Here is a 15,085-nt window from a genome sequence, read left to right as displayed (position 1 = left end):
GCAGGTGCAGAGGCGGCACCATCCGAGTCGGCTGTCCCTGTCTCCACAGTGGGACCATGTGCCTTGGAGTACACCAAGCTCAAGACAGCTGATCACTACTGGACCGACCCCTCTGCTGATGAGTTGGTCCAGAGACACCGCATCCGGGGTCCCCCTAATCGCCAGGACTCCCCTGCAAAGCGCCCAGCCCTAGGAGTAGGCAACCCTCTCCCCAACCCTTCTGCTCATCCAGGTTGTACTTATGCGCCTGTTGGGCGGGGCAGCTGGCCTCTGCTTCTTGAAGACACAGGCTGGGCCTCGGAGTTGCCTCAAGGTGGTGGCCACCTCAAAAGAGCCTTTTCCCCACACTAGCACTTAATAAATGCCAGGAGCACACCACTGGTCCATGGCTGGAGAGCAGAGGGTGGCTGAGAGTAAACCGGGGGCAGGAAGGACCCCCAGGGCCAGCTAGAAAGGGTCTGCCTGGGGTTCTCAACTTCCAAGGTTGATTTCCCAGGGCTGGGGCTGAGCTGGGTCTTTCTGTGCAGATCCGGAAGCGGCACTCCAGTGGCAGCACATCAGAAGACAGACTAGCTGCCTGCGCCCGTGAGTACGTGGAGTCCCTGCACCAGAACTCAAGGACGCGGCTGCTCTATGGGAAGAACAACGTGCTGGTGCAGCCGGTAGGAAAGCTTGGTGCCCACTCCTCATCTCCCTCCTCCAAGGGCCCCTGGACCGGAACCTTTCAGTCACATTTGTCCCTTTCCTAAAGGGCTTGACCAGAGAGAAAGGAGAGAAGGGCCCCACCCCCACTTCACTATTCATACTCCTCATGCCCAGCCTTGAGCTGGCAGGAGCCAGGAATGGCATCTGCTCTGGGTAGCTGAGAATCAGGCCATGGCGGATAGAAATGGCAGCCAGCAGGCAGGGTGAATGCCCAGCTTGGGTATGGCCAGCCCAAGGTACAGCTGGCATCTAGTAGGCTGTGGCAAAGCCAGTGACACCTGGCCACCCAGGAAGAGGTGATGTGCACATCTGGGTGTGGCCTAAGGGCCTTGTGACTGGACTAGCTTGGCATCCCCACTCCCACCTGGAGTTCGTTTTTCATAGGCCTTTCCTGGGTTCCTCTCAGCCCCTCATTGTCTCTATCTTCTGGTGTGTCTCCTCCCTGTAGAAGGAGGACATGGAGGCTGTCCCTGGCTACCTCTCCTTGCACCAGTCTGCAGAGAGCCTAACTCTGAAATGGACACCCAACCAGCTTATGAACGGGACTCTGGGGGATTCCGAGCTGGAAAAGAGGTGAGGTCTTTGGGACTTACTCCCAAGAGCCAGGGAAGGGAGTAAGGGCTTGTCTCCAGGCAAGGGGATGGGAAGACCGAGCCTGCTCTAGGAGGCAGGCCTCACACCTTATCCCATGCCAAGACTTTCAGAGAGAAGCTGCCTGGAGAAATTCCCAAGCTCTCTAAGATCCAGCCAGACCTGGGCATAAAGTGGTTTGCCTGAGCCAAGCTCTCAGCAGCTGAGACTGCCAGGCTCTGTGCCATGAGGTCAGCACGGGGCCCAGAGGGACTTGGCTGCCTGAGGTCATCCTGTCTTGGCTATGGTCACATGGTCTTCAGAGTAGTTTTAGAGACATTGGGGCCAGAAGACGAAGAACACAGGATGGCTGGTCTTGGGACACAGTGACACCAGTCTGGTTTCTTTTCAGTGTTTACTGGGACTATGCCCTGGTCGTGCCCTTCAGTCAGATTGTCTGCATCCACTGCCACCAGCAAAGTGAGCCTCCCTTGTCCTGGGCACTGGGGTGAGGGGAGAGACTGTCTTCTCCCAGTCACACACCGTGCATGGCCCATCAGATATCTTGTCTTCCTTTTGTCATCCCCACACTCTAGCCCCACTGTCCTCCTACCCAGGTTGGGGGCCTAGCTGACTGGGCTGCAGTGATGACCGGGAGGTCTTAGGGAGGCCCAGCCTCACTCACCCACGTTCACCCCCCGCCCCCAGAGAGTGGTGGCACACTTGTGCTGGTGAACCAAGATGGCATCCAGAGGCCACCGCTGCACTTCCCGCAGGGAGGACACCTGCTGTCCTTTCTGTCCTGCCTGGAGAATGGGCTTTTGCCTCAAGGACAGCTAGAGCCCCCGCTGTGGACCCAACAGGGGAAGGTACCTCAGGGTTTGGGAGGCTTTGGGTGAAGGGATGTGTGAGATGGGTTCTCTGCCCACTTCCCTTCCTTCCCCTACATGGAGCTCTTAGGAGCAGCCTTGGGTGAGACTCTCCCTTTGAGAGGCTGACCACCTACCTTTCCCTCCCTAGGGGAAGGTGTTCCCCAAGCTACGGAAACGCAGCAGCATGCGGTCTGTGGATGTGGAAGAGATGGGCACAGGGTGGGCCACAGACTACGTGTTCCGGATCATTTACCCTGGGCACAGGCATGAGCACAGTGAGTGTCCCACACTTCTGTGGAGGAGAGAAAGATGCTGAGGGAGGTAGGGGAGCATAGCATCACCCAGGAGGGGCAGCAGGTCAGCTGAAGACCAGTGGTTCAGTACTTAACCTCTCACTGGACCATTTCCCTGCAAATCATCCCCCTAAAACCTCCTACCTTATCACCCCAAGACTCTTGGCTCAGCTGTTCCAAGCATCTCTGTACAGAATTCGCCCTCTCATACCCTGCCTCAGGAGGAAAAAAAAAAAAAAAAACATGGCAAGATTAGAAATAGAAGGTGGAGAACTTTCCATTTCTCCTCAGCCCACCACCTGACCTCTGCAACAGGCCTGGGTGTGGGATCAGTGCTTCTTTTTGGATGGTGCAAATTGTTCACTGATTTGGCTAGAGCCAGAATCCTCCTTAAACCAGCTACTGCTGAGAGGAGCTGTATCTGGAATAGAGAGTACATCTGAGGAGGGCGAGACTTAAAGCTGGTGGGGGGCTAAAAGGCCCTCGGAGTCCTGCCCTGCCTGGACGTACACCTCTGAGCCCAAGGGAACCTGTCTAGGTATCTGCTAACGCCAGAGTTCCATTTCTGGTCAGAGTGATCTGTTCCCCACAGGTTTCTCTGGGCTAGACTCACTGATCATGGGGAGAAGGGCAGGGAATTTGCCAGCCCAGAGCATTTACTGCCAGCCAGACCACCTGCTCCCTAAATTTCTTGTGCCAATAAATTGTGAACAAGTTGTCTCTGTATTAGACAGATTACCCAAACCGCAAACACATAGCCACAGCACAAGTAGTCCCAACAGGCTTGGAGGGCATAAGATGTGGGTATCCCCCTTCCCTCTTTGATGTGCCCGACTAGGAGACATATCTTCCAGAACGTGTTTGCAAACCTGGTTTTTAATCTTGAGCTGTTGCTCAGCTTAGATTATTTAGTCTGCACTTCCTCTCTTTAAGCCTTGGCATTTTCCATTTCTGGTCACTTCACTTCAAGGACCTCTTCCCTGGAGGGCAAGCCGGGGCACCAAGGAGCTGAAACCCAGTGGGGTGACTCAAGCTCCTCGAGAGCAGCTCTGGGAAACCCTTGGAGGAGAAGGTTGGATTTATAGTCTGAAGAGGGAAATTTGGGGTAATCTTCAGATTTGACCCAGCCTGACCATGATGCGAGCTGAAGAATGATGAGAATCCATCTACCAATAGTTGTGCCCAGACTTGGCCAGGGCTGGGAGCTCCTGAGCTGCCAGCATGTCCCAACTGTCCCCCGTCTTTCACTGCCCTGGCTCCTCCCATCAGTTCTCTCTTTTCTATTCTTTCTAGAGAGGGCCTCCTCCAAAGAGTGGAGCTCTGTAGCTGCCTCTGTCCCCTACTTTCTTCCATACTCTTCCCAGTAAATCGTCAAAAGACTCAGGTCCCCCCTTCCCCTCTTCCATGTCCTACAGGCTCAAGGTAACCCAGAGTTCATTCTACTCCCCATGAGGACAATCCGGGCCCTCCCGCCCTGGAACTAGGGTCCTCATGCTCTGCCTCTCTCGCTGTTCTCTTTGAGCAGTCACTATTAACTACCACCACTTAGCGGCCAGCCGCGCGGCCTCGGTGGACGATGATGAGGAAGAGGAAGATAAACTGCACGCGATGCTCTCAATGATCTGCTCGCGGAACCTCACAGCTCCCAATCCGATGAAAGGTTTTTATCCCTCCCTCTCTCCCTGACCTCCCCTATCACCCTGCCCCACCCCCCTGGGCCCACCAGCCACCCACCGCAGGAGCTCAAACGGCAGTGTTGGCATTATGGGACTTGCACCCAGAGTGGTTCCCTTGCATCAGGAGCAGATCAGGGAGGTCAGGAGAAAGTACTGGCAAGAACAGGGCATGATACAAAAGGTAGTTGGCTCTGGGCCCATTTCTGTAAGGAAAGGGAAGAAATCCACTGACAGAAAGGCTTGATGATCTGGTTGCCCTTTGGGAACCCTGAATGGCTGAGCACTGTTCCCACTCCTGGGGGTCATGCGGGCAAACCCAAGAGAGCATCTGGCTGGGCAGACTGGCCTCTTGGCCCTGTGGCTCTGACTCCTGACTCAGTGGAAATAGGGCAGAAGTACCAGGCCCCTTTTGGGCAGGAGTAGAGGCTGGACAGCTCATGCAGACAGGAGTCACCTGTGAGTCAGGTGAGGGGTTGGGGCCACCATGGAAGGAGACCCAGAGCTCACTTTACTCAGCAGGCCTTGTTCAGCAGGCACTGCCTGGCACTTTAATGTGAAATCTCGAAATACCTGCCAAGTAGACCTTAGAATGCATGGTCGCAGAGGTCCCTTCATTGCAAACAAAATAGCACAGTGCCCGCAGCCACTTTGTCCATTTCTCATCTTAGCACAGAGCGAGGCTGGTGGAGAAGGAACACCACTCTTTTTTTTGGAAAGCGATCAGCCAGGGAACCTGTGAAGACGAACTCAGCTGGGCTGCTTAAGGGAAAATTGGTTATGAAGGGGGTCAGCCTTCTCAGAGTTTAGAGGAACTTCCCCATCCCCACCCATTCCCATGCCACAGAATTAATTTTTTCTCCCTTTCCTTGCCCCTAAGAGGGTGTCTAAAAATATGCGACACTCTCCTTATACGTCCACAGAGTTCTGCCCAGTTTCTTAGCCCAGCCACCAAACCAGTAATGCGTCTCCCCATCCCTGGGCAACCAAGTCTTTGGCCTAGAACACACCTAGCACACCCTCAGCGCAACCCCGCCAGCTGCCCCCTGACCCACACATACCTGCCTTCCTGTCTACCCTCCCTCCCAGCCATTCCAGTAGGACCTTCAGTCCAGCCTGGGTGGGAATGCGGGAGAGCCTCACTTCTGATGTTTATTGCCTGCACACAGCCTGCCATCTGGTTCCTTGCAAGCCTGGGCTTGGGATGCTTATTTACAGGTTAACTGACTTTGAGCAGTGTGAGAAGGCTGAGTCAGGAGGGCTAGGGCTGACTGACTCTTTTTGCCCCAGTGAACCAGTAGTCAGGCTGGAGGCAGGGTGAGGGGAGTCCCAGAAGAGCCCCTTTCTTGGCAGACTTGGTGATCAGAAGCCTATCCCTGACTAGTCTTAATGCTGAGCCCGCCAGAGTCAGAGAAACCTCCAGGGCCTACAGGTTCCAGAAGCCTCTGGGCTTGTCTGGATATCCTCTTGGGGAACTTGGGGACCAGACCAACTCAGTATACCAGTATGCAGCACCCGGGATTCCAGTACTTAGGAAGGGGGAGGAGATACGAGAGCAGAATCAGCAGGTGGTTGGGGAGAGATGGTACCGGAGCTCCCGCCTCCACTCCAGGCCATAATGACAACACTGTTGAGTCCATCCTGCTAGCTCTTGCTTTTCAGGCCTGCAACATGCTTGACTTGTGCATGTGAATCAAGTGGCGGGTGTCCAGACTCTCCTCTCCCTCCCCTCCCCCTCTTCCTGCTTCCTCCTCACAGAGCAGAAATGCTATTCACTCTAATTCTGCTCCAGGCCAGGCACCTTTCACTCGGAGTCTTAGGGGCTGTGGGGTTCAACCACCCTGATTGTTTTGCTTCAAACTTTCCTCAAGCTCAGAGGAGAGAGTCAGAGTCAAAGCCGGCCCAGCAGAGCCCCCATCCAGCCTGCTGCCCCTTGCCCAGTCACTCCAGAGCTCCAGCTCTCTGCACTGTGTTAATTCAGAGATGCAATTTTCACTGCTGGCTGGTTCAGCTCCTTCCTGGAGAATTAAGGTGAAGAGCATTGACCCAGGAGACTTGCCTTGGCTGAGCCCTGCTTTCTGGGCATGAGCTTGTTTCCCTGTGTGCCCACCTTTTACCCTCTGCACCCGTTACCCACCCTGCCTGCCCGCCTGCTGCCTGCTGCCTGCTGCCCGCCTGGCTGGGCCTGCTCCCGCCCCAGCTCCTCCCATGACTGGCCTCCCTCCTGCCTGCTATAGGGGCATGAGCAGGGCTCACCCGCCCCACCCCACCTGCATTCGTTCCCCCCTTTCCTTCCCAGAGTCCTGGGCATGGCTTGCAACCCCTCACTCCCAGAGCCGCAGCCCCTCCACACCAAGTATGTTTGTTCCCTTAATTTGCCTCCTGGTGGAGCTGAAGGGCCAGATCTCTACAAAATTCCCAGCCATGGGGCTGGGAAGAGAGCCCCGGGCCAAGACAAGGCAGCCCCTAAGGGGACTGGAGGGGGCTCAGCTCAGCCCTTCCCACCAAGGCACACCCAGAGCTGGAGTCTGCTCCTCACAGAAACCAGGCCTAGGTTTGTCCCAGACTCAGCAGGCCAGGGCTCAGGTCACAATTCACAGTAAGAAATACTACTTGAAAGAAGTCTTCATCACAAATAGAGCTCTCTTTTCCTGTTCTTCACTCTTCTCTGTGCTTTTCCTCCTCCTCGAGTCATCTCCTAGTCCTTTCACTTCCTGCCCTCAATTTGCTTCGTCTTCGTGGCTCACTGGACCTGCCAGAGTCCCCTATGAGCAGTGCCCTGCCCAACTTGGGCCCAGGAAGCTCTCATGGGTCTTGAGTTCTGATTCTTTGGATTCGGACCAGCTAGGTTGGCTGAGGAGGTGCTGTCTGCTATTGGTGTAGATATGTCCAAGTAGCTGTTTTCTGAGGCTGCACCTGGGGACATTCTTCTGGATGATGGAACAGTGTGCCCAGCCACCACCCTCATTCCTGTGGTAGCCTGGCAGCCCTGGAAATTTTGCCCTTTCTGCTAGCTCACCTGTGTGTTGTAAGAGGCCACCATGCTGAGAGCAGTCAGGCCAGGCAAGGATGGAAAACTCAGAAAGGACCCATGGGAGCTGGCAGCAGGGGCACCTGATGTGAGCACCTCCTTAGCCACTGGTCATCAGGTCTAGAACCCTTAATGATCCTCAGGGGCTTTGATCAGGGGAGACTCCTGGCATGGGAAGATTCAAAGTTTGCAGCATTCTAGGTCCAAGTACCACCTGCTTCCTAAGGTTCTGTGCAACTCGCCTTTTGCCCGAGACGACCAGGCTGAATCCTTGAAGGCCAAGCTAGCTGGTGGCATTTTAGGGAGATCAGGCTTTTATGATTCCTTCTCTTTCTCCTTCCTTTAGAACGAGTGTTTATTCCATTGTTAATAGCAAGATGGAGAAAACAGACACAATCATCCACGACTCAAAGTATTTTGTCACGTGCAGAAAAACTAAATGTCAGTCACCCTCCTTCTCCACCTCTGCCATCTCTGGGTTCTGGATCAGGCAGGCACCACCCTTGTGGTTCTCCACCCATGGGTGACTTCATGCTGCAGCTCTGGGCACAGAGGTGGGCATGCTGCAGGGTGCCTGGGGGAGGAGGCCTGCCAGTCCTTGACCATGGCCATCTTCCTGCCCTCAGATGCTGGCGACATGATTGAGATGCAGGGCTTTGGGCCTGGCCTGCCAGCCTGGCACCTGGAGCCCCTGTGTAGCCAGGGCTCCTCCTGCCTCTCCTGCTCCACCAGCAGCTCCCCATATGCAACTCCCAGCCATTGCAACTGTGTCCCCGACCGGTGAGTGGGCAGGGCCCAGAACACCAGCTCCCGGTGAGTGTGTCCATCCATGTGCGTGTATCAGTCTCTCCTGTGTCACTTTCCTGACAGGGCGACCTTGAGTTAGACAGACCTGGGTTTGAATTTCACTTTTGCTACCCAAGAGATTTTGGCAAGTTACTGAGTCCCTATGAGCCTCTATGTTTCTGAGCCTTAATTTCCTCATCTGTAAAATGGGAATCGCACCACCTGCTACCTAAGGTTCTTATGAGGACTAAGTGAGGTACATAACCCGAATACCCAGAGCTAGGGTGCTCATGTCATAGGAGCTCATTGCTCATGAGCTCCCCTTCCCAGTGTGGACATAGATCCTCCCATCAGGCCGTATGTCTGAGGACATGCAACAAATGTCTGCGCATCTGCCATGTGCCAGCAATGGCTTGGGAATGGTTTTGCCGCTGCTCACATTTACCTGTTACTTCATTTTTTACCTGTTACTCCCGATGACTGAGATAGTCCTCTCTATTTTTCACTTGAGGAAAGCAAAATTCACTAACATGAAGTGAAGTTAGTTGCCCAAGGTCCCCTGGATGGTTGGAGGTCAGGCTGGGCCCTCAGCAGCTCTACCCAAGGTGGCTGGCAGCAACGGGGAGCCCAATGACATGCTGCCAGGCTATGGACACTGTTCCCTGCACCACCCTGAGTACCTTACCTGCCCCTACTCCATCCAGAATGTCCCTCCTGCTTATTCTCCTCCCACCAGAGGAGCCACAGCCCTCTGAGCCAGGTCGATTCCACAGGTTGCCCCTCAGGCTTCTGTGTGAGAGCATGAAGAGGCAGATCGTGTCCCGGGCCTTTTACGGCTGTGAGTGTGGGGTGAGGTGGGGCCACGGGGGGCGGGGGTGGGAGAGGCACCATAGTCAGGGCCTCCTGGCTCCCCCCCTTCCCCAGGGCTGGCATACTGCCGCCACCTGGCCACCGTGCGGACCCACCTGTCAGCGCTGGTGCATCACAACATCATCCCGCCCGGGCGGCCCCCAGGGGCTTCAGGGGGTCTCACCAAGGATGTGTGGAGCAAGTATCAGAAGGACGAAAAGGTGCACGTTCTTGGGTGCCGGGCCCAGAGGCCAGGTCAAGGGGCTGGGGCGTGGGGCAGCAGTGACTGAAGAGCAGTCTGCTCTGTGAGCAGCTTTCACAGACCAAATGGGCATTTACATAAAACATAGTAGAAGTTGGGATTGACAGGCCAGGACTGATGGCCTTGGAGTTGCCTGGGTCATGGTAGAATCTCACAGTGGGTCTGTGGGTTTCCACGGGCAGGGGACTGGATGGGGAATCTGTACTGCTTCTGTGTTACTCCGCAACCTTGGGCAAGTCTCTGCATCTCTCTGGGTTCTGTTTCTGCTCTGGAAGGAGTAGATCTCATCCAGCTCTAACCTGGGCCAGGGAGAATGTGATCACCCCAAAGCAGGGTGTGCTTGGGTTTCAGCAGTGATTGAAACACTGTCCCCAGCCCCAGCTCTCCATGGGATGGGGTCACTCATTAGGGCCAACGTGACTGTGGGGGCTACATAATCTTTCCCGCCTGGGTCCCTCAGAACTATAAGGAGCTGGAGCTGCTGCGGCAAGTTTACTATGGAGGCGTGGAGCACGAGATCCGCAAGGATGTCTGGCCTTTTCTGCTTGGCCACTACAAGTTTGGCATGAGCAAGAAGGAGATGGAGCAGGTAAGGGAGCCCATTCCCATGGCGACAGGGAGCTGGGCCAAGGGACCCCAGGGAGGGGGCCTCGGAAGGCTCAGCCCCTTTGCAGCCAGAGAGAAACATGGCAGAGGAAGATGTTAGCAGAGCAACCCCACTGTCCTCACCCCTAGGCCCAAGCCTAGTCTCCAGCTGTCCCAGCCCCTGCAGAGGAGGGCTTGGTGCACCCCTCCCCCAAGGTCATGTGTGGTCCAAGAACAGGTGGATGCAGTGGTGGCAGTGAGGTACCAGCGAGTATTGACGGAATGGAAGGCCTGCGAGTTGGTGGTGAGGCAGCGGGAGCAGGAGGCTCACCCAGCCACACTCACCAAGTTCTCCTCGGGCAGCAGCATCGACAGCCACGTGCAGCGCCTCATCCACCGGGATTCCACCATAAGCAATGACGTGAGCCGCACAGGACCTGGGGGGGCCTGGGGGCGGGAGCAACCAGAGCTTTACACGCAGGAGTCCTGAGCACCAGCCTGACCTCTAGTACTTGCTGGCGGTGGAGCCCCGGGAGAATGGCTTCATATATCTGTGTCTCATTTTCTTCCACTGAAAAACAGGATGACTGTCCTCCTGCTGCCCACTTTTCTGAGTGTTGCAGGAATAAAGTGAGATAATGCATTGTGTTCTGTTTTAATGGACTAGCAGGGAAAGGTGGATTTTGGGGGATTTAGCGAAGTCCTTCCTCCTATAGAGAGACCTCAGGCTAGGAATAGGCAGCCCTGAATTCTAGTCCCAGGCCTACTCCTAACGAGATGAGTGACTTGTCTTCCTATTTTTGGGCCTCAGTATCCCCTCTCAGCTCTACTATCCTTTGATTGTAGAGGCTTCACTGAGAGCTGTTAGCCAGAGATCAAGGGAGAACTTAGAGTGGTCTCATTGGTGTCTACTGGAAAGATCTCCTCACCACCATGGTATTTTTCATCATCTTATAGACTTGACTATGCAAAGCCAGTTCAGATCCTACCTAATTCTTGTGGCATTACTCCTGCCTTTAGGAAAACAAGTCCCAAACTATGGCTGCTGGGCCCAACAAGAAGTGATCAATCACAGTTTTAAAGGCACTCTTATTAACATAATGTGTTTTTCTTTAAATCACCTATTTAGATATTGTGTATTTTTGCTACTTTACTAAATCCTTACTAATATTAACACAAAACTCAAGCTGAAGCAAGACTTAAAGAAATATAACTACCAAAGTACACTCTCCTTTCCATATGCTTCATTCTTAATCCCCTATTCGTGAGCATATTCTCTTTGGCTTTGGGTTTCGTAAAATCCTAGGTGTACCAGGGTTCCAGCTGCTTAGCTCACGGACAGCAGTAGCCTTCCTCGCTGGCTCTGTCTGAGGTTCTGGATTGCCTCAGCATCATGGCCTTACCTGATACTAACCCAACAACACTTCATGCTTTATGCCCAAAATGAAAATTCCTTTTAGCATCCCTTTCCCTACATAGTCCAAAAAGAAAAAAAAAAAAATTAAAAACCAGTCTGCATACATTTCTCTTATTTTCCTTGTGATTTGTCCATGGTGGTGGACAGTTTGCAATCAGCAGTTTCTTTTTCTTCTTACTTCTCCTCAGCTTGTCTGAAGCTAATATAACTGATTAGGTACTTCCTAGAGAAGTTTCTTGCCTGTTCTGCTGAACATTCAGTACTGAAAATAAGGAAGAACTTTTTTTCCCTAATGCCTCCAGCCTGCCATCCCCCCAGGGTGCCCCAGCAGCTACACCAAGACACCAAGGAAGTTCTCCTGAGCTGAGGCAGCCTCATGACTTCAGGTGCTTGTAGAAAGGCACAGCTTACACTGGCCATTGACTGCCTTTGACTCCCCAGGCTTCTGGTTCCTCTTTTTCCCTGCGGCAGCCACAGGAAGCCTGGAGTGCTTAACACTTTTCCTCATGCCCCAGAAAGAAGCTGGAGGAGGGGATTGGATAGGGCTGGAGACCAGTGTCTTCATGTTTCCCCAGAGCCTAATCTTTCTCCACCTGGTCAGCTGGGTCAGAAGTGGAGGCTCGGCACCCAGGGGAGGCATTTTGGAGGCCATGCGGTGGGAACTGACCCCAGGAAGGAGATGGCAGGGAGCTGAGGGAAGGTGCTGGAATGCAGGTATGAGCCCCACCATCTGTTCACCCCCACCAGGTGTTTATTTCTGTGGATGACCCGGAGCCCACAAGGCCCCCGGGCACTGAAGATTCCAGACCGGAGCCCGAGCAGGAACCAGGAGCAGGGCTTCCAGGCACCGCCATGGTGGAACAGCAGCAGTCTGTGGAGTTTGACTCTCCAGACTCAGGACTGCCTTCATCTCGCAATTACTCTGTGACCTCGGGCATCCAGTCGAGCATAGATGAGGGGCCCAGCGTGGGCTTCGAGGAAGAGGATGGTGGTGGGGAGGAAGGCTCTGATGGGCCAGTCCCTGCAGTCCACACTTTCTCTGAGCCCCAAGATGCCAGCCAGGAGAAGGCCTCGCAGGCCAACGAGCTGGAGACAGGGGAAGAGCTTGTGGCTGTGTGCGCTGCTGCCTACACTGTATGTGGACGTTCCCCAGGCATTGTTGTCAGCTGGCCCCAGAGCTGGGGACAGGCTGGCGGGTGGAAGGTGGGGTGCCCCGACTGTCCTTGAGGGGGCTCTGAGCCTGTCTCAGCATTCCCAGAGGATTCAGTTCTCTGAGTTCCTTGGCTCCCTGCCTTTGCTGCATCCCTTTATGTCGGCGTCACCTCGGGCCCCCAGCTCACCCCTGAGGGACCTCCACTCTTTCAGATAGAGCTACTGGACACTGTGGCCTTAAATCTGCACCGCATAGACAAGGATGTGCAGCGATGTGACCGCAACTACTGGTACTTCACACCCCCCAACCTCGAGAGGCTCAGAGACATCATGTGCAGGTGCCACTGTAGGGCAGGGCTCAGGGCGGGAGGCAGGGACAGGTTTGGTCCGCAAGCACCCTGCTCCTCTCCCCTGTGCCTGAATCATACTCGGCTCCTTGTGTCTGGAGCACTTTTTCCCTGCAGTGGCCCCTGCCCCACCTCTCTTCATTCTTACAGGTCTTTCAGATCTCAGCTTTGGCTGTTTTTCAGGAAGCCTTATCTGTTTTCCCTTACCCCAGGGCTTCCTCTGCCCCAGCCTTGTCTCTTTCCCTGAGCCCCTCAGTGTCTTGAGGACAGGGGCTACAGGTCGTTCACCATTGTACTCCCAGTGCTTTAGGGTTACAGGAAGGCTGACTTTTGGGTAGCAAGCTACTCTAGGGACATCTCCCTAGGTATTCCCAAGGGGAGGGGAGGATGGCACACACCCACAGTGACTCTATCTCTGGCATTTCAGCTACGTGTGGGAACACCTGGATGTGGGCTATGTGCAGGGCATGTGCGACCTGCTGGCACCTCTCCTGGTCATCCTTGACAATGGTGAGGGCCGGGCCGGGGAAGGGGGCATCTTCCCAAAATAGTATCGGTGTTAGACTGACATAAGCTGGAGAAAGGAAAAGAAGGCCATTAGGCCTAGAAGGGTGGAAATGCCAGCCAGTCCTGTCCTCTGGGCCACAGGACACCCCCAGTGAATGAAGTGTTGGGGTCTCCTGCCCCTGTGGCCTTATTCCTGTCTCCCCTCAGATCAGCTGGCCTATAGCTGTTTTAGCCACCTCATGAAGAGGATGAGCCAGAACTTCCCCAATGGGGGCGCCATGGATACCCACTTTGCTAACATGCGCTCCCTCATCCAGGTGAGATCCGTAACTGCCCTTGGGCACTCGACAGGCACCGCCGGGCTTGTCCATCGTCCACTGGGAGGTTACTTACAGAGGTTACGGAGCATTCCAAAAATGTCCTTTATGTATAAGCTTAATTTATTTCATTTAAAAAATGCATTGTTTTCTTTTTATTTTTAAATTACAGTTGACATTCAATATTATATTAGGTTCAGGGGTACAGCACAGTGGTTAGGCATTTATATAACTTACAAAGTGATTCCCCCATAAGTCTAGTACCCACTTGGGTCACACACAGTTATTATATTATTGACTATAATACTTATGCTGTACTTTACATCCCCATGACTATTTTGTAACTGCCAATTTGTGCTTCTGAATCCCTTCACCTTTTTCACCCAGCCCCTCAACCCCCTCCCATCTAGCAACCATCAGTTTGCTCTCTGAATTTATGAGTTTGTTTCTGAAAAACACATTGTTTTCAATGTTATAAATTGAGAAGGAATGTCAATATCTGAATGCCTGTGCTCATGAAAGTTCTGGTGAGTAATACAGTTGATGATGCAATCAAACACCCAGAAAATGGAATAGCTCCAAAAAGAGTACAACCCAGAGCGACAGGTGGGGCAGCAGGTGCAGCTTCTGGGAGATGGAAGAGGGGTGGAGCACAGCTGCCAGGTTCCAGGCTCAGGGCGGCAGAGGGGCCTGGTGCAGGGTGGGCGTGGCCGGGAGAGGCAGCATAGGTTTGTTCAGTCCTTCTCCCTTTCTCCACTCACAAGATCCTGGACTCAGAGCTGTTTGAATTAATGCATCAGAATGGAGACTACACCCACTTCTACTTCTGTTACCGCTGGTTCCTGCTCGATTTTAAGAGAGGTAAGTGGCGGGTTGGGTGGTGGGTCTGGGGTCAGGGGCACTGGGAGATCCCTCTTCCCCAAAGTCAGTGGTTCTCAACCCTAACTGCACTTCAGAACATCTGGGGAGCTTTTTAGAAACACCAGTGCCCTGGGCCCCACTCGGCCTCAAACTTATGGCCCAAACTTACTTGTGTGGCTGCCTGGGCACCGAGATTTTAAAAGCTCCTTAGGTAAATCCAAAGCACATCCAGGGTGGAAAATAACCCTCTGGTAATGGTTTTCAGAACTGTTTTCAAATCAAATCTCTCCCCGCTCCAATACCGTGGTCTGTAAAAGTAGGGCTATCCTAGCTGACAAGGGTGCAACATGGAGTCTGCAGGAGCCCAGTGTGCAGGAATTACCAAGGAGGATAGGGGCTTGACCTGGGGCATGGAACTCCTCTCTTGGACTGGGCTGTGTGTAATGAAGAGGACACCTGGGGCCCTGCTCCACATGTGGCTCCATTGGAGGCCCACGGGCAGCCGGGCTTAACCTTAGCTCCTTGCTGTCCCCAGAGCTGCTGTATGAGGATGTGTTTGCTGTGTGGGAGGTGATCTGGGCGGCCCGGCACATCTCATCAGAGCACTTTGTCCTGTTCATTGCCCTGGCCCTGGTGGAGGCCTACCGTGAGATTATCCGTGACAACAACATGGACTTCACTGACATCATCAAGTTCTTCAATGGTAGGAGCTGGTCCAGCCACCCTGGCTCCCCCAGCGGGAGCACAGGGGCCTCCACTTCTGGCCTGGTTAGGGTTGGATGGGCTCGGAAATACCAGGTCCCCTTCCTTGTAAGCAGGTGTCAAGAGTCCAGCAGGTGGAAATGGAGCAGGGTGGGC

General features: G+C 54.0%; 1 protein-coding gene across 7 annotated transcripts in view; it reads left to right on the top strand.

Moving 5' to 3' along the window:
* SGSM2 (small G protein signaling modulator 2) overlaps positions 1–15,085 on the top strand; it is a 34,343-nt gene that overhangs the window by 17,608 nt on the left and 1,650 nt on the right. For 2 of the 7 annotated variants that reach the window (XM_036223760.1, XM_016138896.2), the window contains exons 6-24: positions 50–195; positions 528–662; positions 1,154–1,278; positions 1,688–1,755; positions 1,984–2,144; positions 2,296–2,422; positions 3,411–3,512; positions 3,966–4,100; positions 7,771–7,924; positions 8,704–8,768; positions 8,855–9,000; positions 9,502–9,630; positions 9,865–10,047; positions 11,791–12,177; positions 12,409–12,533; positions 12,970–13,052; positions 13,257–13,366; positions 14,131–14,227; positions 14,763–14,930. In XM_036223760.1, the coding sequence (XP_036079653.1) occupies positions 50–195; positions 528–662; positions 1,154–1,278; positions 1,688–1,755; positions 1,984–2,144; positions 2,296–2,422; positions 3,411–3,512; positions 3,966–4,100; positions 7,771–7,924; positions 8,704–8,768; positions 8,855–9,000; positions 9,502–9,630; positions 9,865–10,047; positions 11,791–12,177; positions 12,409–12,533; positions 12,970–13,052; positions 13,257–13,366; positions 14,131–14,227; positions 14,763–14,930 (2,646 nt within the window). Of the gene's footprint in view, positions 1–49; positions 196–527; positions 663–1,153; positions 1,279–1,687; positions 1,756–1,983; positions 2,145–2,295; positions 2,423–3,410; positions 3,513–3,965; positions 4,101–7,770; positions 7,925–8,703; positions 8,769–8,854; positions 9,001–9,501; positions 9,631–9,864; positions 10,048–11,790; positions 12,178–12,408; positions 12,534–12,969; positions 13,053–13,256; positions 13,405–14,130; positions 14,228–14,762; positions 14,931–15,085 lie in introns of those variants that run through there. The other 5 variants (XM_016138897.2, XM_016138898.2, XR_001596196.2 and 2 more) reach the window with 5 other exon arrangements.

This window comes from Rousettus aegyptiacus, unplaced genomic scaffold, assembly GCF_014176215.1.
Source record: "Rousettus aegyptiacus isolate mRouAeg1 unplaced genomic scaffold, mRouAeg1.p scaffold_m13_p_6, whole genome shotgun sequence".
NCBI classification, from domain to species: Eukaryota; Metazoa; Chordata; class Mammalia; order Chiroptera; family Pteropodidae; genus Rousettus; species Rousettus aegyptiacus.
This window is presented reverse-complemented; position numbering and strand designations above follow the sequence as displayed.